The sequence below is a fragment of the Crinia signifera genome, chromosome 11 (genome assembly GCF_055691185.1).
Source record: "Crinia signifera chromosome 11, ASM5569118v1, whole genome shotgun sequence".
NCBI classification, from domain to species: Eukaryota; Metazoa; Chordata; class Amphibia; order Anura; family Myobatrachidae; genus Crinia; species Crinia signifera.
Genome location: NC_139227.1, coordinates 33,453,378 through 33,471,643, shown reverse-complemented (window position 1 = coordinate 33,471,643; position 18,266 = coordinate 33,453,378). Strand labels below are relative to the sequence as shown.

The window sequence follows — 18,266 nt, the reverse complement described above, 5'->3', positions numbered from 1 at the left end:
ACCATGCTGCACTGCAGGTGGGGCAGATGTAACATGTGCAGAGAGCGTTTGATTTGGGTGAGTTATATTTCTGAGCAGACTGGAGATGAGCGGGTTCGGTTTTCATCGGATTTACTCGGATCTCAATCTTATCGGCTATCTAAAACAGCCAATCGGAACCGATAATTTGGTGATCAGAATCAAGTAAAACCGAACCCGCTCATCTTTAGTGCAGAGTAAATACTGGCTATTTTTAGATTTCAGTTTGGATACACCCCACCCAAATCTAAAGGCCCATACACAGTAGAAGATTATCTTTCCAATCTGGCTGGTTGGAATGAAAATCTGGAGATTTCTGGGAACAAATTACAATTGACCGTTTGCTCCCAAAAGCTGGAAAATGGACAAAAGCCGTCATCTGCATAAAGGCCCATACACACTAAAAGATATTGGCACCAATCTCGTTCAGAAAGGGGCTTTTGAAAGATATTGATGGCAATATCTTCTAGTGTGTATGCCTAATATCTTTAACAATGCGCCCCCCCATTCATTGTTAGCGATGACATCTTTTAGTGTGTATGCGTCTTAAATTGACCAATTTGTCTGTAGGACCAATTTCTGTTTACCATGTTTAGGAGCAAATGGTCAATCGTCGTTTGCTCCAATAATTTTCCAGATTTTTCATTCCTACCAGCCAGATTGGAAAGATAATCTTCTAGTGTGTATGGGCCTTAAGTCTCTGCATGTGTTACATCTGCCCCACCTGCAGGATTTGCCTATTAGAGAAAGATTTTGCTTTTGATATCCTTACTGAATAAACCCCTTACTTCTAAAAAATGTCAAAAGCTCCAACTTGCACCAGACCTTTCCCATACCGCCCAACTTTTGCGTGGCGGTGTTCGAGACTCCTACACATGGTCTAGTCCAAACTGTGGCCCTCCAGTTGTTGTGAAATTACACGTCCCATCATGCCTTGCCACAGTTTTGCTAAATGGGAATGCTAAAACTATGGCAAGGCATGCTGGGATTTGTAGTTTCACAACAGCTGGAGGGCCACAGTTTGGACATGACTGGTCTAGTCGCATGTTCCTGAAAAGAGGTGTGGTAGTGGGGAAAGGGGCATGGCTTTACATAAAAAAAGATTTCTGGGGGGCATGGCCAGCTGTGAGCTGCTGGCCAAACCCCCTGTCCCTCTATAAATGCTGAAAGAATGCACACAGCGTCCCCCCAACACAGCGGGATACTGCTGGCCCAGGTTGGATGCTGGACGGTCCCCAAAAAAACAGGACAAAAATCGGGACAGGTGGTAGGCCTTACCTACCCGGCTCCCCCAACCTGCCCTGCTCCCGCGGGACACCACGACCTGCAGGAGGGACAGCGGGACAGTTGGGAGAGTTGCTTACACCAATCTATAAAATTCATCTATAGGGGTGTGCATATACGCTTCGTTTTTGACAGGTTATTGATTTGAGTTTGCTTACAGAAGCAAAATCGAATTAAAATCGAATGGTTTTTGAGATGTATTCGATCCACATTCGATTCGTTACACGCTCCCGTTTTCTCTATATCAAAAAGAAAAATAGACTGTGCGGGCAAGGAAATATCAAATGTGTACACTGTGCCTTGAATGCAAATCGATATCGATATTGAATGCAAAAGCTCGGAAAATAGAATGTAAAGCAAAGGCCAAATCAAAAGCAAATTGAATCGAAAGTAAATTGATGTGTGTGTACACACCTTATAGGTGTGTAAAGTTTACACAACATCCTTTACAGGAAAGGACACATTGCCATATTACTGAATAGTGGCGTATTATGGCCTATTATCCTGGTGTGTCTGGTGGCACCAACATTGGGTGTGTATACCATGAATGTAGATGTTTCTCTGAATCACATCTACACACCATATACACGCTTGACTTCTTTAACCATGATTTCCACACGTATGTAGCAGTGAAACACATAACAAAAAGTTTCCTGTAACTAGGGTATTCAACATGCAGCCATCCAAATGTTGTGGAACTCCATATCCCAGCATGCCCTGATGCATATTTTGCTATTAACGAATGCCAGAACTGTCCCAGGGCATGCTGGGAGGTGTAGTTCCACAACAGCTTGAGGGCCACATGTTGAGCACCTCTGTATCGAATAGGCCCACAGAGTCAGAATGTGTTATAATATACTCTGTATACCTCATATGACAGGTGGATATATGACCAGGCACCTACGGCATAACAATCACAGCAGCCTTTACCCTGCGTGTCACATAGGCCATAAAAATCCGACTATGGATCTACATTTGTGTTACACTCACGCTGTTCACCGACATCTGTGCGACAGTTTATATCTCCCCTATTACATATGGTTTAAATAAATTCTACTGTGTATAATAAAACAATGTATAGGTTATAAAACACCAATCTGTGATACACACAATAATGACACAAATGTTCCTGACTGAAGCTTTATCTATTTGCTGATTATTTTGAATTAACGTGCAGATTATTACCCTCCACATGTCTAGAGACCTGCAGAACATCGTTCCGCTCTATCTGTCTCCTGTCTGATACGTATTAGGCAACATGCGACTGCAACAGAACTACAAGCCTCAGCATGCCCAGTCGGGAATACCCTTTGTATGTGAAGTGCCGTAGATGTCCTCCTTGCTGTACCACAATATCACCCCCCCACAAACATACGCCCTGTGCTTGGATCGGAGAACAGCAGGTGGAACTCACCTGTATTACTAGGTAGCACTCGGATACTGTCGAATTCCAGCATTGTATAAGTGGAGTCCAGCGTCTCCGAGTAGTCCGGCAGCTCCAAATCCATCATCGCTTCAGAAAGCTTCATTATTATCTATCAACAGCGCCAGGTCAATCCAAACAGCCCAGCTGCCAATCACCTTTGGTGGTGACCTCTCCACAGGGAGATGAATGGGAGAGAGAGAGAGAGAGAGAGAGAGAGAGAGAGAGAGAGAGAGACTGTCCTCTAGCCCTCTCCTCCAACGCAGCCAGTCACAGCCAGCATGTGTCACAATATGGTTATATGACAGAGATAAGGCCCTGGGTGCACCAACTCAGATTCCATCCTCACCCCACAGTCCTTATGCAAACACCATTAAACTAATCACTATCACAGGAAAGCCGTGGGCTGAGGTTTCACCAGGTAATGACTACAGTGACTCTCCTGGGAAAATGGCTGGGGGTCAGCTGTAAGCGCCTGTACACTATTGCCAGCACTGGCAGGAAGAGAGCCTGCGGAGAAGAGCTACATTCAGGGGCCGAATCAGCCCCGTCCCCGAGGTTTGCGAATGTGCGATTATACGCATATGCAAACACTGGGAGCGAGGGGAATGGAGGGCGTGGGCGGGCAGGTAGGCGGCAACAGGGGTATGCCCAGTGTTTTGCGGGCATCCCCATGAAAACGCTTAGCGTTCCCCTACGAATGCAGGCGTGGCGATGCCTGCTCGGGGTAGAGGGTGACATCACATGACATCAACGTCCGCCCTAAATTTAGCGGAGAGCAGCTAGAACAAAAGTCATTCTAGACTGACTTATTTCCGAAGGTGATAAAAATCATTCGATGGTGACCATCGAATGATTCCTCTGCCATTCGGCCGCTTGCGAGGGAATGTTGTTAGCGAACACATTAGCTTGCATGTTAGAGAGGGGATTCGTGCGGCGGGGGGGGATTGGCGTTTACCTGTTTGCTAGGCTGTAAACATACGCAGCGTAGGTTACTTCCCTTATGGTCTATGTGGTCTCCTGTGATGTTTTCTTGTGGTTTCTTCTTCTGTCCTCTGGTTTTGTCATTCTCGAAGGTCGGAAAAACAAAGATAAAGATACCACATAGACCAGGGCTGGGCAACACCGGCCCTCCAGATGTTGATGAACTACACATCCCAGCATGCATTGCATCAGTTTCAGCATGGCCACATAGCAAAACTACTGTAAAGCATCCTGGGATATGTAGTTCATCAACATCTGGAGGGCCGGTGTTGCCCAGCCCTGACATAGACCATAAGGGAAGTAACCTTCTAAAAATATATTGTGAGACTATTTGTCCAAACCAAAGGGGAGCGCCGAGGTGTGTACACCATCCATTTTTTCCCCACTGTTTAATTCTGGGGCGTTTGGGATACACACCCTAAGGTATAGACCAGGCAGATCTCTTGTATAGCGCCTCGTTACTCTACAAACAAAATTGCTTCTAAAAATTTATATAGATGTCCCCACTCTATCTGCACAGTGAGGGGCCTATTTAGCCTGGGGGATCTGGGCAGTAGAGAGCTTGGTTGGGCCCAGGTACTTTTCAGGGGGCGTGGCCTAATTGCAGGGGGTGTCGTCATGCACCCTTAGCATAAAATACAGAAAAAATAGCACTTTAACCACCTCCCTGGCCTCACTGCACCCCAGCACACAGCAGCATGTGTTGGGTTAAGAAGAGTTGCTGCCAGCTAAAAGGGGGCCACAAAAGGCACCTCCAACAGACTGGGGCCCAGGTCTCAGCACTGCTGTGGGGTGGGTGCCACCATAGTTTACCATGAAAGGGCGGCTCAAGTTTCTTCCTGTCACCAACAATCCGCCGCAGCCAGATAAGGGTTGCAGTTAGGGATGCCAATCCCGGGGCATTTTTTCAATTTTTTTAAAACCTTATGTCGACCTTTTTCCAATATCGACACTGTGAACCTAATATACTACACCCATTTCACAGGATGCCACTACAGAGATTCTCTGCATTGTGGAGGGTGCCACAGCATCCAAGTGCATCATGGAGGGTGACACATGGCTCACATACATTGCAGAGGGGGAGAAAAGACAACAGGATACATAATGGCATCAAGCCAGTGACAGGTCTCCAGTAGATCACACATTGGCCTCACACTGGGTCTTCCACGGTCCCCCTCAATGACATATCATCTCAGGTCTCCAGCAGGACACACAATAGCCTCACACTCGGCCTTACCCAGAGTTCCTCAGTCATATGTCATCTCAGGTCTCCAGCAAGACACACAATAGCCTCACACTCGGACTTATCGAGAGTTCCTCAGTCCTATGTTATCTCAGGTATCCAGCTGGACACACAATAGCCTCACACTCGGACTTACCGAGAGTTCCTCAGTCCTATGTTATCTCAGGTATCCAGCTGGACACACAATAGCCTCACACTCAAACTTACCGAGAGTTCCTCAGTCATATGTCATCTCAGGTCTCCAGCAGGACACAAATAAAGCCTCGCAATCGGCCTTCCCCAGAGTTCCTAAGTCATGTGTCATCTCAGGTCTCCAGCAGGACACACAAAGGCCTCACACTCGGAATTACAGAGAGTTCCTCAGTCATATGTCACCTCAGGTCTCCAGCAGGACACACAATAGCCTCACCGTTGGACTTACCGAGAGTTCCTCAGTCCTATGTCATCTCAGGTCTCCTGCAGGGTACATAATAGCCTCACACTCTAACTTACCGAGAGTTCCTCAGTCCTATATCATCTCAGGTCTCCAGCAGGACACAAATAAAGCATTGCACTCGGCCTTACCCAGAGTTCCTCAGGTCATATGTCATCTCAGGTCTCCAGCAGGACACACAATAGCCTCACACTCAGACTTACCCAGAGTTCCTAAGTCATGTGTCATCTCAGGTCTCCAGCAGGACACACAAAGGCCTCATACTCGGAATTACAGAGAGTTCCTTAGTCATATGTCACCTCAGGTCTCCAGCAGGACACACAATAGCCTCACCGTCGGACTTACCGAGAGTTCCTCAGTCCTATGTCATCTCAGGTCTCCTGCAGGGTACACAATAGCCTCACAATCGGACTTACTGAGAGTTCCTCAGTCATGCGTCATCTCAGGTCTCTAGCAGGACACACAATAGCCCCACACTCACAATAGCCGTCCTCGGAGCTCCTCAGTAACAGATTATCCCAGTAGGACACACAATGGCCTCACAGTAGCTCTTTTCAGCAGCTCTTCAGTGAGATGTCATCCAAGGTCTCCAGCAGAAAACAATGGCCATACACTGAGCCTTTCCCTAGAGCTTCTCAGTGACATGTCTTCTTAACTCTACAGCAGGACACACAATAGCCTCACACTGGGCCTTCCCCCGAGCATCTCAGCGATGCATTGTTTCAGGTTCCAAGCAGGACACATGATCACTTCACACTGAGCATTCCCCAGAGCTCCTCAGTGATGTCTTCTAAGGTCTCCAGCAGTACACACAATGGCCTCGCACTGAATATTCCCCAGACGTCCTCGGTCTCGGCACGTCATTTCAGATCTCCAGCCAAACATAAAATGGCTTAATACTGATTATTCCCTTGAATTCTCTGGTGACACACATTCTCAGTTCTCCAGGAAGAAACAAACTGGGCATTCTCACAAAGTTCCTCAGATCTCCAGCAGATCACACAATGGCTTTCCACGTTGCCTTCCCCAGAGATCTTTAGCATGTCAGATATCCAAACTACCATCTCCTAACCTTAAACCACCACAATATTTAAAGAAAATGCGGGGAAGATGTCCACATTATCAACTATACCCTAATGGATGTCTACACATAAATAATTGTACAGTACTAAGAGGTTATCCAGGCCAGGAGAATTATTACTACAAACTAGTATATGGATATTTTGGTGGGAATTCATGTTAATGACTGTGTTTCTACATGGAAATGATGATCATTATCACCTGTTTCTTATGATTGGCTACTCAGGCACCTGACTATGGACATAATTCAGCATGGGTCTCTAACTTGAGAAAACGCAATCCAGTCGATCATCGAATGACTACACAGAAGCCAGCATTTAGGGGTGTTTGCGTCCAAATACAAGCGCCAATGAGTTTTTCGGGTGGGTCATTGACATTTGCGATGTCCACTTCCAGCCTGTTGCCTAATGCTGGGTACACACCAGGACGACTAGGGCCCGATCCCCACAATCTAGATCCAATTCCGATCAATTGGATGTAGATTGTGTGCTGATTGGGCCCTTTTCTGACCTGGTGTGGACCGATACCGATCCGATGCGTGGTCCCGCGGGTCGGTCGTTATTGAGATCCTACCTGCTGCAGGTAGGATCTCAATGACGACCATACAGCCGGGTGCGGGTCGCCATCGGACCCGCTCACGGTCCACATCGTGAGCGGGTCGTGCCCCCCCGCGTCACCATGAGCGGGTCGGACGAGACACTGACGACCCGCTCACGATGTGCATCGTGAGCGGGTCGTCCTGGTGTGTACCCTACATTAGACTCTAAGGCTTAGATGAATTGTGGATGCCTTAATCTGGTGCAGATGAAAGGTATTCTTCGATGTTTTTGCAAATGGATCGGAGGATGAATGTATTTGCAATTTCTGCAATGGGCATTTTTTCTTTCTTTCTGGGTGGCGACTATTTGATCGCAGCAACTGCTTTTTCTCAATTTAACAATCCCTGACTTTATGCAAATGCACCTAGAAGAATTGATGCAGTTTTAAAGGCAAAGAGCGGTCGCACCAAATATTGGTTTGATTTAGATTTCTCATGCAATATATGTATGTGCATGAGTGTGACGTGTACATATGACATGATTGAGTGACGTGAAAGCAGCCTAGCTGACCCATCTTACTGTATGTCTGAAAGGGGATGACTTGGGAATCACAGGTCTCCGTTGTGTGGAAGGGTGTCTCAGACAAAAACCCGTATTTTGTTGAAGTGAAAGACCAGGGTCTACGCAGAGAAATTCCAGGATTGTATGTCTTAAAGTGGTATACAGTAAGTCATCATCAAAATCTTAATGGTTCCACATAGAAGTGGAAGAAGCTTATTGGTTTGCAGTTGCTAGGTGGAAGAAGGTGAAAGAAGCTTATTGGTTTGCAGTTGCTAGGTGAATGATCCGCTAATAATTAATTCCTGAAGAAGATAATTTCAGCAGAAAGGATTCAATAGATTGGTTCTGAGGCTTTTATTTATTAATTACCAGTCATTTATATAGCGCACACATATTCCGCAGCGCTGTACAGAGAATATTTGAACATTCACATCAGTCCCTGCCCCAGTGGAGCTTACAATCTATATTCCCTACCACATGTACACGCACACACAGACATTCTAGGGTTAATTTTGTTGGAAGCCAATTAACCTACCTGTATATTTTTGGATCGTGGGAGGAAACCCATGCAAGCACAGGGAGAAAATACAAACTCCACACAGTTAGGGTAATGGTGGGAATCAAACCCATGACGTTCGGTGAGGAAGTAACCATCACACTGTCCCTGCTGCCCAATACTTCTGGAGATGGTGGATAAGGATGAAGAGGCCAACGCCATCTTGGCACTATATGGTGGAAGCATAGGAATGGTTCCATTACCTGCTTTTTATCCTCCATCTAACCATACACCAGGATTAGCGCTCAGGGAGGGTGTTGCGGGGGTGCTGCTTATAACTATAAAGCCTCACGGATATTAGTGTCTGTGAGATAGTTGGATGGCATCTGTATATCTGTATATAGTGCAATTTTGTGTAGGTAAAAGGTTCACTTTCCAGCAAACAATCTTTCAATCAATCATTCCGCACTATCAGCGGTTATTATACAAATGAATTCGCTAGCTCTGTTTTAGTAATATGATATCATCCAATACACTTTGCCCTATATATTTAGGTGTTAAAGGTCAGACTAATCAGACCTAAAATTTATCTAATCATGGAGTTAAAGGAAATAAAATCGCCCACAATGGATATTTCATTATCGTTTATGCCACAAATAAAACCGTTTCTCTACCAACAAATTGTGTAATAAGCGCCGCAGTTGGTAAATGAGTCCCGGATCAGATAAGGAGAGGAGATATTACACTTATCCTTGGACTCTGCCCTGCGTCTTACAGGAACGCGAACAGCTCAGTCATCAGGTAATTATAGCAGGGCACGTGAGATGTGACGCTAATGTCACTCTTATTGTGGTGTAGACTGTTCCTATGTGACACCACTTCTTGGCAACAAGCCTGGGGGACTGTTACCCATAGCAACCAATAACATGCTTTCATTCATCCAATACATTTTAGAAACTGATTCATAGATTAGCTCACACACACCTTGTACACAACCCGCACACTGAATATTACACTGTGTACAATTACACACACACCTGCTTGCACGCCAGTCTTCCCCCGCAGGCATGTGAATGGATGTTTTGCATAAACATCCATTCCCAGCCTTGCGTGCGGGTTTGCCAACCATCGAATGATTTTTTATGCGCTCGCAAATCTAAGTCACTCTCACTCTGATTTGCGGCTCCCAGCCAGGTGAACAGGACGGGCAGCTGACATGTGGTGTCGTCAGCTGCCAGCCCCCGGCACCCACATCACGCCACCATTAGCATGGGAATGCCCATGTCGCCCCACGCCCGCACTGCTTCTTACGAACAGGCCGGTAACTACGCCAGTCGCCGCATCCGTTCACACACAGAGCCTGCACATGCGCAGAAACAAAATGCAAAACAATCAGAATGACCTCCTGTACGTACAGTATGTGTGACATGATATACACTATACACAGGGCTGGATGTAAAGTCATGTGTAGCTGTGAAGTGTGGTACATGGATGGATGTACATGGATGGATGTAAAGTCATGTGTAGCTGTGAAGTGTGGTACATGGATGGGTGGATGGATGTATGTAAAGGGCTGGATGTAAAGTCATGTGTAGCTGTGAAGTGTGGTACATGGATGGATGGATGGATGTACGTACATGGATGTATGTAAAGTCATGTGTAGCTGTGAAGTGTGGTACATGGATGGATGGATGGATGGATGTACATGGATGGATGTAAAGTCATGTGTAGCTGTGAAGTGTGGTAGATGGATGGATGTAAAGTCATGTGTAGCTGTGAAGTGTGGTAGATGGATGGATGGATGGATGGATGGAAAGTCATGTGTAGCTGTGAAGTGTGGTACATGGATGGATGGATGTAAAGTCATGTGTAGCTGTGAAGTGTGGTACATGGATGGATGGATGGATGGAAAGTCATGTGTAGCTGTGAAGTGTGGTACATGGATGGATGGATGTAAAGTCATGTGTAGCTGTGAAGTGTGGTACATGGATGGATGGACAGGGCTGGATGTAAAGTCATGTGTAGCTGTGAAGTGTGGTACATGGATGGATGGATGTAAAGTCATGTGTAGCTGTGAAGTGTGGTAGATGGATGGATGGATGGATGGATGGATGGATGTAAAGTCATGTGTAGCTGTGAAGTGTGGTACATGGATGGATGGATGTAAAGTCATGTGTAGCTGTGAAGTGTGGTACATGGATGGATGGATGGATGGATGGAAAGTCATGTGTAGCTGTGAAGTGTGGTACATGGATGGATGGATGTAAAGTCATGTGTAGCTGTGAAGTGTGGTACATGGATGGATGGACATGGATGGATGTAAAGTCATGTGTAGCTGTGAAGTGTGGTAGCGTGGTGAAATACTAATATCAATTTCAGAGATACAGTAGGACAACCATCTAACCTCCTCCAAACGGATCAACATACAATAGTGAGTTACTAATTCCCCACCTCCAACATCTGCCCGTCACTGACCTCCCCGCCTGCGTGTCTCTAAGGCTGGGTACACAATACACCATTTACGTTAATTATATGCACGTTAACAATGTCATTGTGCATATTTTATTGGCAGTGACAGCATGTTCGGCGGAGTCCCAGAGTCTTCACTGAACAATAGTGTTAATGACATCATTCAGTGTTTAACCTGCGGATAGTTCGTTTTGCAGCACCGCCGATATGGTTAAAGATATTGGCGGTACAGCAATTCGTAAAGTGTGTATGGGGCAGAAGAGCTTATGCTCATGTTCATTGCTTTCTGATCAATGTAATATCCGTATTTACATCTACCACCCCCCATACACCAGCAACTGTGCCAACCTGATTCACATGTCACCTGCTCCTTCTCTCCCTTTCTCCTGTGCCCTCTGAAATGCCAGATTAATGTGCAACAAGCTGCCCGCTATCCACCTCTTTATCTACCACTTTGTTAACTGTCATGCCATCAGCGAAACCTGGTTCTCCTTCTCTAACGACAACTCACACGTTCTTCATAAGTTCTTCCCCATTCCTAGACATCTTCATGGCCTGACTTACCCACTTCCTCTCCCCTTACCTCCCTTCCATCATCCTTGGCAACTTTAACATCCCTATTGACATTACTAACTTGGCATCCACTTACCTTCCTGATATCTCCTTCTCCTGGCCTCTCAGTACACCCTCTCTATCACCCCTCACTCGCTGACTCGGCCACTCCCTTGACCTGGTCTTTACTCACCGGTATGACCCATCTGACTTCTCCAACTCTCCCTTCCACCTCTCTGACCACCCCCTACTCTCTTTCCCCCTCTCATCTCCTCCTCTCTACCCCACGCCCTGACCCTTCCTCAACATATGCAATCTCAGGTTTCTGAACCCCACTATCCTATCATCACGCAATACTCTCCTTTGTCCTCTATCCACCAAGAGGGAGGTGGCTAAGAGGGAGATCTGTCTGTACACGGTGGCGTACGCGCAAGTGTACGCCACTCCCCATTGTCGGTGTTTGTGACCGTCTGTGTGCGGCTGTTCTGTGGGCGGACTTACGCTCACCGTGAGTGTACGGAAAACGTACGGTGTGACGGACCGTACGTACGTTTCACCGTACCAAACAGAATAACCCCCACTGTCTCACATGTGTACAGCAGTGTAACCCACACACTGAGTATCACACACACTGTCACACATGTGTACAGCAGTGTAACCCACACACTGAGTATCACACACACTGTCACACATGTGTATAGCAGTGTAACCCACACACTGAGTAATACACACACTGTCACACATGTGTATAGCAGTGTAACCCACACACTGAGTATTACACACACACTGTCACACATGTGTATAGCAGTGTAACCCACACACTGAGCATTACACACACTGTCACACATGTGTATAGCAGTGTAACCCACACACTGAGTATTACACACACTGTAACACATGTGTATAGCAGTGTAACCCACACACTGAGTATCACACACACTGTCACACATATGTATAGCAGTGTAACCCACACACTGAGCATTACACACTGTATAATTAGATAACCTATCTCATGTTCTGTTCCTTGAGATGCACATGACAGGTGATAAGGGACTTTATAGTTTAGCAGCCTTGACACAAATTGGTACAGTATAAATGTAGCTCAATTAAAAGATAATAGCAAAGTTTTTATTATTATTAAAGGTTAAGAAAGGTTCTCTCCTAAGTTTAGTCCTACCCAAATCTGCTTTCTATAGACACTTTTATCCACCCCTAAAGTTACCACAAGTCATTACAGAAGTGATGTGCAGTGCCAGATTAAGGTCTATGGGCCTGGAGCTGAAAATGCTTGCAGCTAGGAAAACTTCCTAGCTGCAAGACTGGAGAGTGACTGCTGCTTCACTTCTTGTACATTTGCACTGGACTACTCCTTGGCCCTTTATGGAATGTCACCCCAGCAATAAATTTGGACATGAGAGTGCCAGCCAACTGGTGAATATATATTTCCTTGAGGTGGCACTCTATAAGCAGGCAAAGCAGACTAGGCAGAAATGCAATAGAAAAAAGGGTACTTACATACCTTATGTCAGACTTTCCCAACAACAGTCCTCAAGGCACACCAATAGTGCGGGTTTTGTAGAAATCCAGGCTTGAGCACAGGTGACTTAATTAGTACCTGAGTGATTCTGATTAAACCATCTGTGCTGAAGCCTGGATATCACTAAAACCTGCACTGTTGGTGTGCCTTGAGGACCGTGGTTGGGAAAGCCTGCCTTATGTAATGGTATGCGATGGGCGCCGTGCTAGGAAACAAGTACCGAAAAAAGCTGGTGCCTTCTGAAAAAGTAGGTGCGAACATCCTACTAGTACAATGGTCCTGGCGGCGGCACTCAGAAAAAAACCACACCAGAGGCATCTTGTGGGAGCCTATATATATATACACTAGGTGATTCATCACGCCCTACGGGCGCTCTTCACGCCGGCGTAAGGGGCTGCGCCCCCTTAATTTGTGAACGTTTGTATTGTGAGACATATGGTTAGAATTGTATGAAAGATTCCTGTATTGCAACTTGAGTTATAGGTGAAATGTGTTAAATAGAGAGCATATGATGTGGAAGGGGGTGTGTATTGTTTTGTGTAATTAAAAAGCGGTTACAGAGTAAGATGTACATTGATAGTGTGGAGGGTACAGTGACATTTGTGGGTGGGGGGGGTGCGTGCGTGTTGCTTAGGTGTGTGTGTGTGTGCAATAGTATAGTAGGGTGTTTTTGAGGTCACGACACAGGAAAACAGGAGGCTGGGTAGTGATAGGGGTGTGTGCAGGCCACTGGAGGGCTGTACTGACCCGCCAAGGAGACCAGGAAGAAAGCTGCAGCAGCATGCGGGACACCCAGCCAGGAATTCAACCAAGCAGGGAGCTGCCAGGTGAGTCCTTACGCCCCCCGCCCCCCCCTCCCTGCAATGTGCTGCCCCCCCTGCTGCTCAGCCGCAGTGCGCCCCAGGTGACCCCCCCCCCACCCCCCCTCCACCACTACCATGCCCGCAATCCCCCATCCCCCCATACTTGCCAGCTGCTTTCTTCCTGGTCTCCCCAGTCCCCTCTGCAGTATCAGAGCGTGGCGGGTCTGGTGCCCGCTAGACAACCCCCCCGGCGGGCGGGCGGAGGAGGGGAGGGGGGCGGGCGATTTGGGGGTCGCCTAGGGAGCTGGCAAGGTTTGCACTGGCCCTGGGTGTGTGGGCATACGGGAGACTAAAGAGGGTGGGGGACACTGTGCAGCTTCTGCCAGTGGGTGAGGGTCCAGCGTGGCAGCACAGAAGTACAGGACGGTGCCCCTGAGTCAGTGTCTCTACCTACTGGGTGGGAGTTAGGGTGCATGAGAGCAGGAGGCTGGGTTATGAGGCATCGATGTAGGGAAAGCATCTGGTCCTCCCACATCGATGGCAAAAGTATTCAACATTGGCCATAAACCATCGATAATTTGAAATCATTGATGGTCGATGGGCATACCTAGAACTGGAGAGGGGTGGGGGACAGTATGCAGCTCCCGGCAGTGGGTGGGTGGGGGGGGGGTGCGGGGATCGCAAATCTTGGAGGGGGCGCTGGGGGTGGAATTGCCGGAAGGGGGTCAAGAGGGTCTGCAAATTGCGGGGGGGGGGTGTGTGTGCGGGGATTGGGGGACCGCAAATCGTGGAGGGGGCGCAGGGGGGGGCTTGAATTGCGGGAAGGGGGGTCCGTAAATTGCGGGAGGGGGGTTGTTGGGATCAGTGAATTGTGGGAGAGGGGGGTGTGGAGGTCCGTGAATCGCGGGAGGGGCGTGGGGGGTGCCGTGAATCAAGGGAGGGGGGGGCGCAGTGGGGGTGGCGCGGCGGTCCGTGAATTGTGGGAGGGGGGGTCGTGGGGGGCTGCAAATCGCAGGAGGGGGGGTGCCGTGAATTGCGTGAGGGGGGGCATGAATCTCAGGAGGGGGGTCCGCAAATCGCGGGAGGGGATCTGCAAATTGCGGGGGGGGGGGGGGCGGGAGCGGTGGTCCGCAAATCGCGGGAGGGGGTTGCGGGGGTCCCACGAGTCATGGAAGTTGCAGTGATCCCGCGAATCGCGCGCGGGGGGGGGGTCACGAATCGCGGGAGGTCGCGGGAGTCCCGCGAATCGCAGGAGGGGGGTCGCGGGGGTCCTATCACAGGGGGGGGGTGTGCGGGAGTAATGGTGGATAATGGCTGTGGAGTTATGGTGGATGGTGGGCATGTACTGTAGCACTGGCTGGGCGGGGGGCGGTGATGTCAAGGGGGTGGAACGTTATACACATGAAAACGTTATACACATAAAACACTGGTCTTTTCTCTAGGGGGGGGGGCGGGAACGTTATATACACAGGGGATGAGTGACAGATCTGGCTAAATATATAAGATATATATATATATATATATATATATATATATATATATATTGTATATCAGTCCCCAGACAGATCAATCCAATCTTGAGACAGACAGGTCCAGCACACCTCAGCATGTAACATGCAGTAAAATCAATTTAATGAAGCAGAGTGCAGGGATTCATCATACTCAACACATCCGTGGCAGTAGCCGAAGACAGCAATACACTTATATCCACAGGCTTAGCCTGGCGGGCAGTTTCGGTGTCCAACCACCTTCATCAAAGGGCATCAACCATACAATGTTTTATTAGTCATCATGCCCATGTTCTGTCCGGCTTTAGCTAACTGTCCCGGCAGGTGACCATGGCGACGAGGACGCGGGTGAGAGCCGCGTCCGACGCTGTGTGATGACATGTGGGGCAGGGATGCTGATGCTGGGAGAAGGCGCTGGCAGCCAGCCGGTGCTTCAGGTTACCATGGCAATGACGCCGTGGGTGTGAGGCATGGGCATCATTGCTATGTGTCTCGTGCACAGGTGGACTGGCTTGTCAGTGAATACCGATGTGAGCTGTTGGCGCCAATTCTACTGCTGTTTAAAGGTAGGATGTTGTGTTACAGGGCCGGTGCTAGGCTGTCCGGCGCCCTCCTGCAAACTCTATATTTGCGCCCTCCATCTCATATTCAATTACAACATATAGTATCAAAATCTTATTCACATTACATCGCAGAAGGTGTTCCTTATACACAATGCCCACAATAGTGCTCCTTTAACATAATGCCCACTGTGGTGCCACTTAAAAAAACACAATAGTATTGCCCCTATACATAACTACCATAGTAGTTTTAATTATAAACAAAATGCCCACAAAAGTAGTGTGGGCACAGTACAGTAGTGCCCATTACACAAAGTCTACAGTAGTAAAGCACCTTATGCACATAATGCCCTCAGTAGTAGTGGGCAGGAGAGGGGACAGGATAGATGCTGGGCAGGGAGAGGAAGGTAGATACTGGGCAGAGAGGGGTGGGACAGATAATGGACAGGGAGAGGGGCAGTGGCTTAACTATAGCTCCGCAGCCCCCGCGGTGGCGGGGAGGCGCAGAGAAAGTTTGTGCGCCGGGGGTCTGCGGGGCTATAGTTACCAGCTGCTGTGCTGTCTCTGCCGGTACCTGCTGCCGTGCCGTCACGGTCCCGTCTCTCCCAGCGCTGGCTCCAGTCCTGCTGCTATAATGAAAATGGACACTTAGAAAATGGCTGCCCCCATACTGCAGACCGTTTTCTGTCTGCAGTATGGGGGCAGCCATTTTCTAAGAGTCACTTTTCATTATAGCAGCATGAGCCGGTGTGCCGGGAGAGACGGGACCGTGACCGCAGATGCGGCCAGGCAGGTACAGGCATGGGGGGGAAGCCGAGGGGAGGGGGAGTGGGGGCGCACAAAATTTTGTGGCGGGGGGGGGGGGCGCGCGCAAAATAGGTAGTTACGCCACTGGAGAGGGGGCGTATATTGGGCAGGGAGAGGAAGGCAGATGCTGCCTTCCCATGCTACAGTACAGGACTTTGCCCGTGCTGGACCCCTTCAGTGGAACGCACACCCTCGCTCCATTAGACTCTCCCCGACCTTGCAAAGCTTCAAACGGGCACTGAAAACTCACCTATTCATCAAAGCATACCCTTCCACTGCATAAACTAGCTGGTTCTCCGACCCCTTGCCTGTTTACATACTGCTATCTAACCACCACCCACTCGCTTGCACCTCTTGTAATCTGTCTGTCTCCCCTTCCTACTAGATTGTAAACTCCTCCGAGTAGGGCCCTCTTCCCTCCTGTTGTCAAAGCCCACTTCTCTTCACATTTCACTCACAGCTCTCCTATACTCCAACACTCAGGGCCTTATTTTGGTTCATTCTTTCTGACAAAATCCTTCTTAGATGGGCAAAACCATGTGCACTGCAGGTGGGGCAGATGTAACATGTGCAGAGAGAATTAGATTTGGGTGGGGTTTTACTTCAAAGTGAGATCTATATTGCAGTGTAAAAATAAAGCAGTCAGTATTTTCCCTGCACAGAAACAATATTACTCACCCAAATCTAATTCTCTCTGCACAAGTAACATCTGCCCCCCCCCCCCCCCTGCAGTGCACATGGTTTTGTCCATCTAAGAAGGATTTTGTCAGAAAGAATGAACCAAAATAAGGCCCTCAGTGACCATCTTCGTCTGCATACTCATCTCCATCATTGGCCTCAAGCCTCTAGTTGTATGTTGATTGAGTCCTCACTACTTATATTTAAGCTGTAATGTGTACTGTGGCGCTCTTTATTTGTACTGTATTTTTGTTATTTATTCAATGTTATGCCAAGCTTTGTCTCCCTGTATTGTTCCTTTGTACGGCGCTGCGAAACACTTGTGGCGCCTTATAAATAAAATTATAATAATAATACTGGGCAGGTAGAGGGGGATAGATGATTGGCAGGAGGGGAGACAGGACAGGTGCTTGGCAGGGAGAGGAAAGCAGATACTGGGCAGAGAGGAGTGGGACAGATAATGGGCAGGGAGAGGGGGTAGATACTGTGGGCAGGGAGAGGGGGCAGGTACTGGGCAGGGAGAGCTGGACAGGTGATGGGCAGGGAGAAGGGGACAGATGGTGAGTAGGAAGGGGGACAGGACTGATGCTGGGCAGTGAGAGGGGGACAGCTGATGGGCAGGGAGAGGGGCACATATAATGAGAAGAGAGAAAGAAAATGGGAGAAGCTGCAGGGAGAGGCAGGAGCTACATAGACAAAGCAGAGGGTATACATACTCACAGAGGGAGCCATGCTGTAAGATCCTCAGTGTTTGCTTCAGGGATCAAAGAAGCATGTCGCTCCTCCAATCAGGGGCTCCTTTAATCAGCATGTGCCGAGCTCCTCCAATCACAGCTCGGCACAAGCTGTTCTGACCCCTGATGCTGAGATGAGGGGGAGGATCTCGGCACCGCAGTGAGGGAAGTGCAGGAAGTCGGACTTCCCCTGCTGCTGCTGCTTCTACCACCTACAGACTCCGACAGTCACAGCATGTGATGTAAGTCAGTGTCCCCTCCTCTCCTCTCTCCCCTGTGCTGCCAGCGCTGCTGCTGCCTGTCATACACTGACAGCGGCAGCCAGCAGCACCACACATGCCTGCACTGCACACTCACAGTGGCAGAGTCGCAGGGTAGGGAGAGCGCCTACATAGTCTGGCGCCTCCCTGCTTTGCAGACTCTGCTGAGCGGGCAGCGCCGGCCCTGTTGTGTTATGCATTGTATATGCTTTTGCCTCTTGAGAAAGGGATTGTAACCCTGAAACAAGCCGTTGAGGCTATGCTACAATAAAATTCTTTCTACACTTTGGAAATTGC

The 18,266-nt window shown here is 48.5% G+C and overlaps 1 protein-coding gene across 4 annotated transcripts in view; it reads right to left on the bottom strand.

Annotated features, from left to right (window-relative positions):
• The window catches only part of LOC146045434 (hepatocyte nuclear factor 4-beta-like), a 71,814-nt gene extending 54,092 nt beyond the window's left edge, over positions 1-17,722 (bottom strand). The window contains exon 1 of one of the 4 annotated variants that reach the window (XM_083164241.1): positions 17,692-17,722. In XM_083164241.1, coding sequence (XP_083020367.1) covers positions 17,692-17,707 — 16 coding nt within the window. In that variant the 5' untranslated portion in view covers positions 17,708-17,722. Of the gene's footprint in view, positions 1-2,716; positions 2,922-17,691 lie in introns of those variants that run through there. The other 3 variants (XM_083164240.1, XM_083164238.1, XM_083164239.1) reach the window with 3 other exon arrangements.
• Positions 17,723-18,266: the final 544 nt, after the last annotated feature.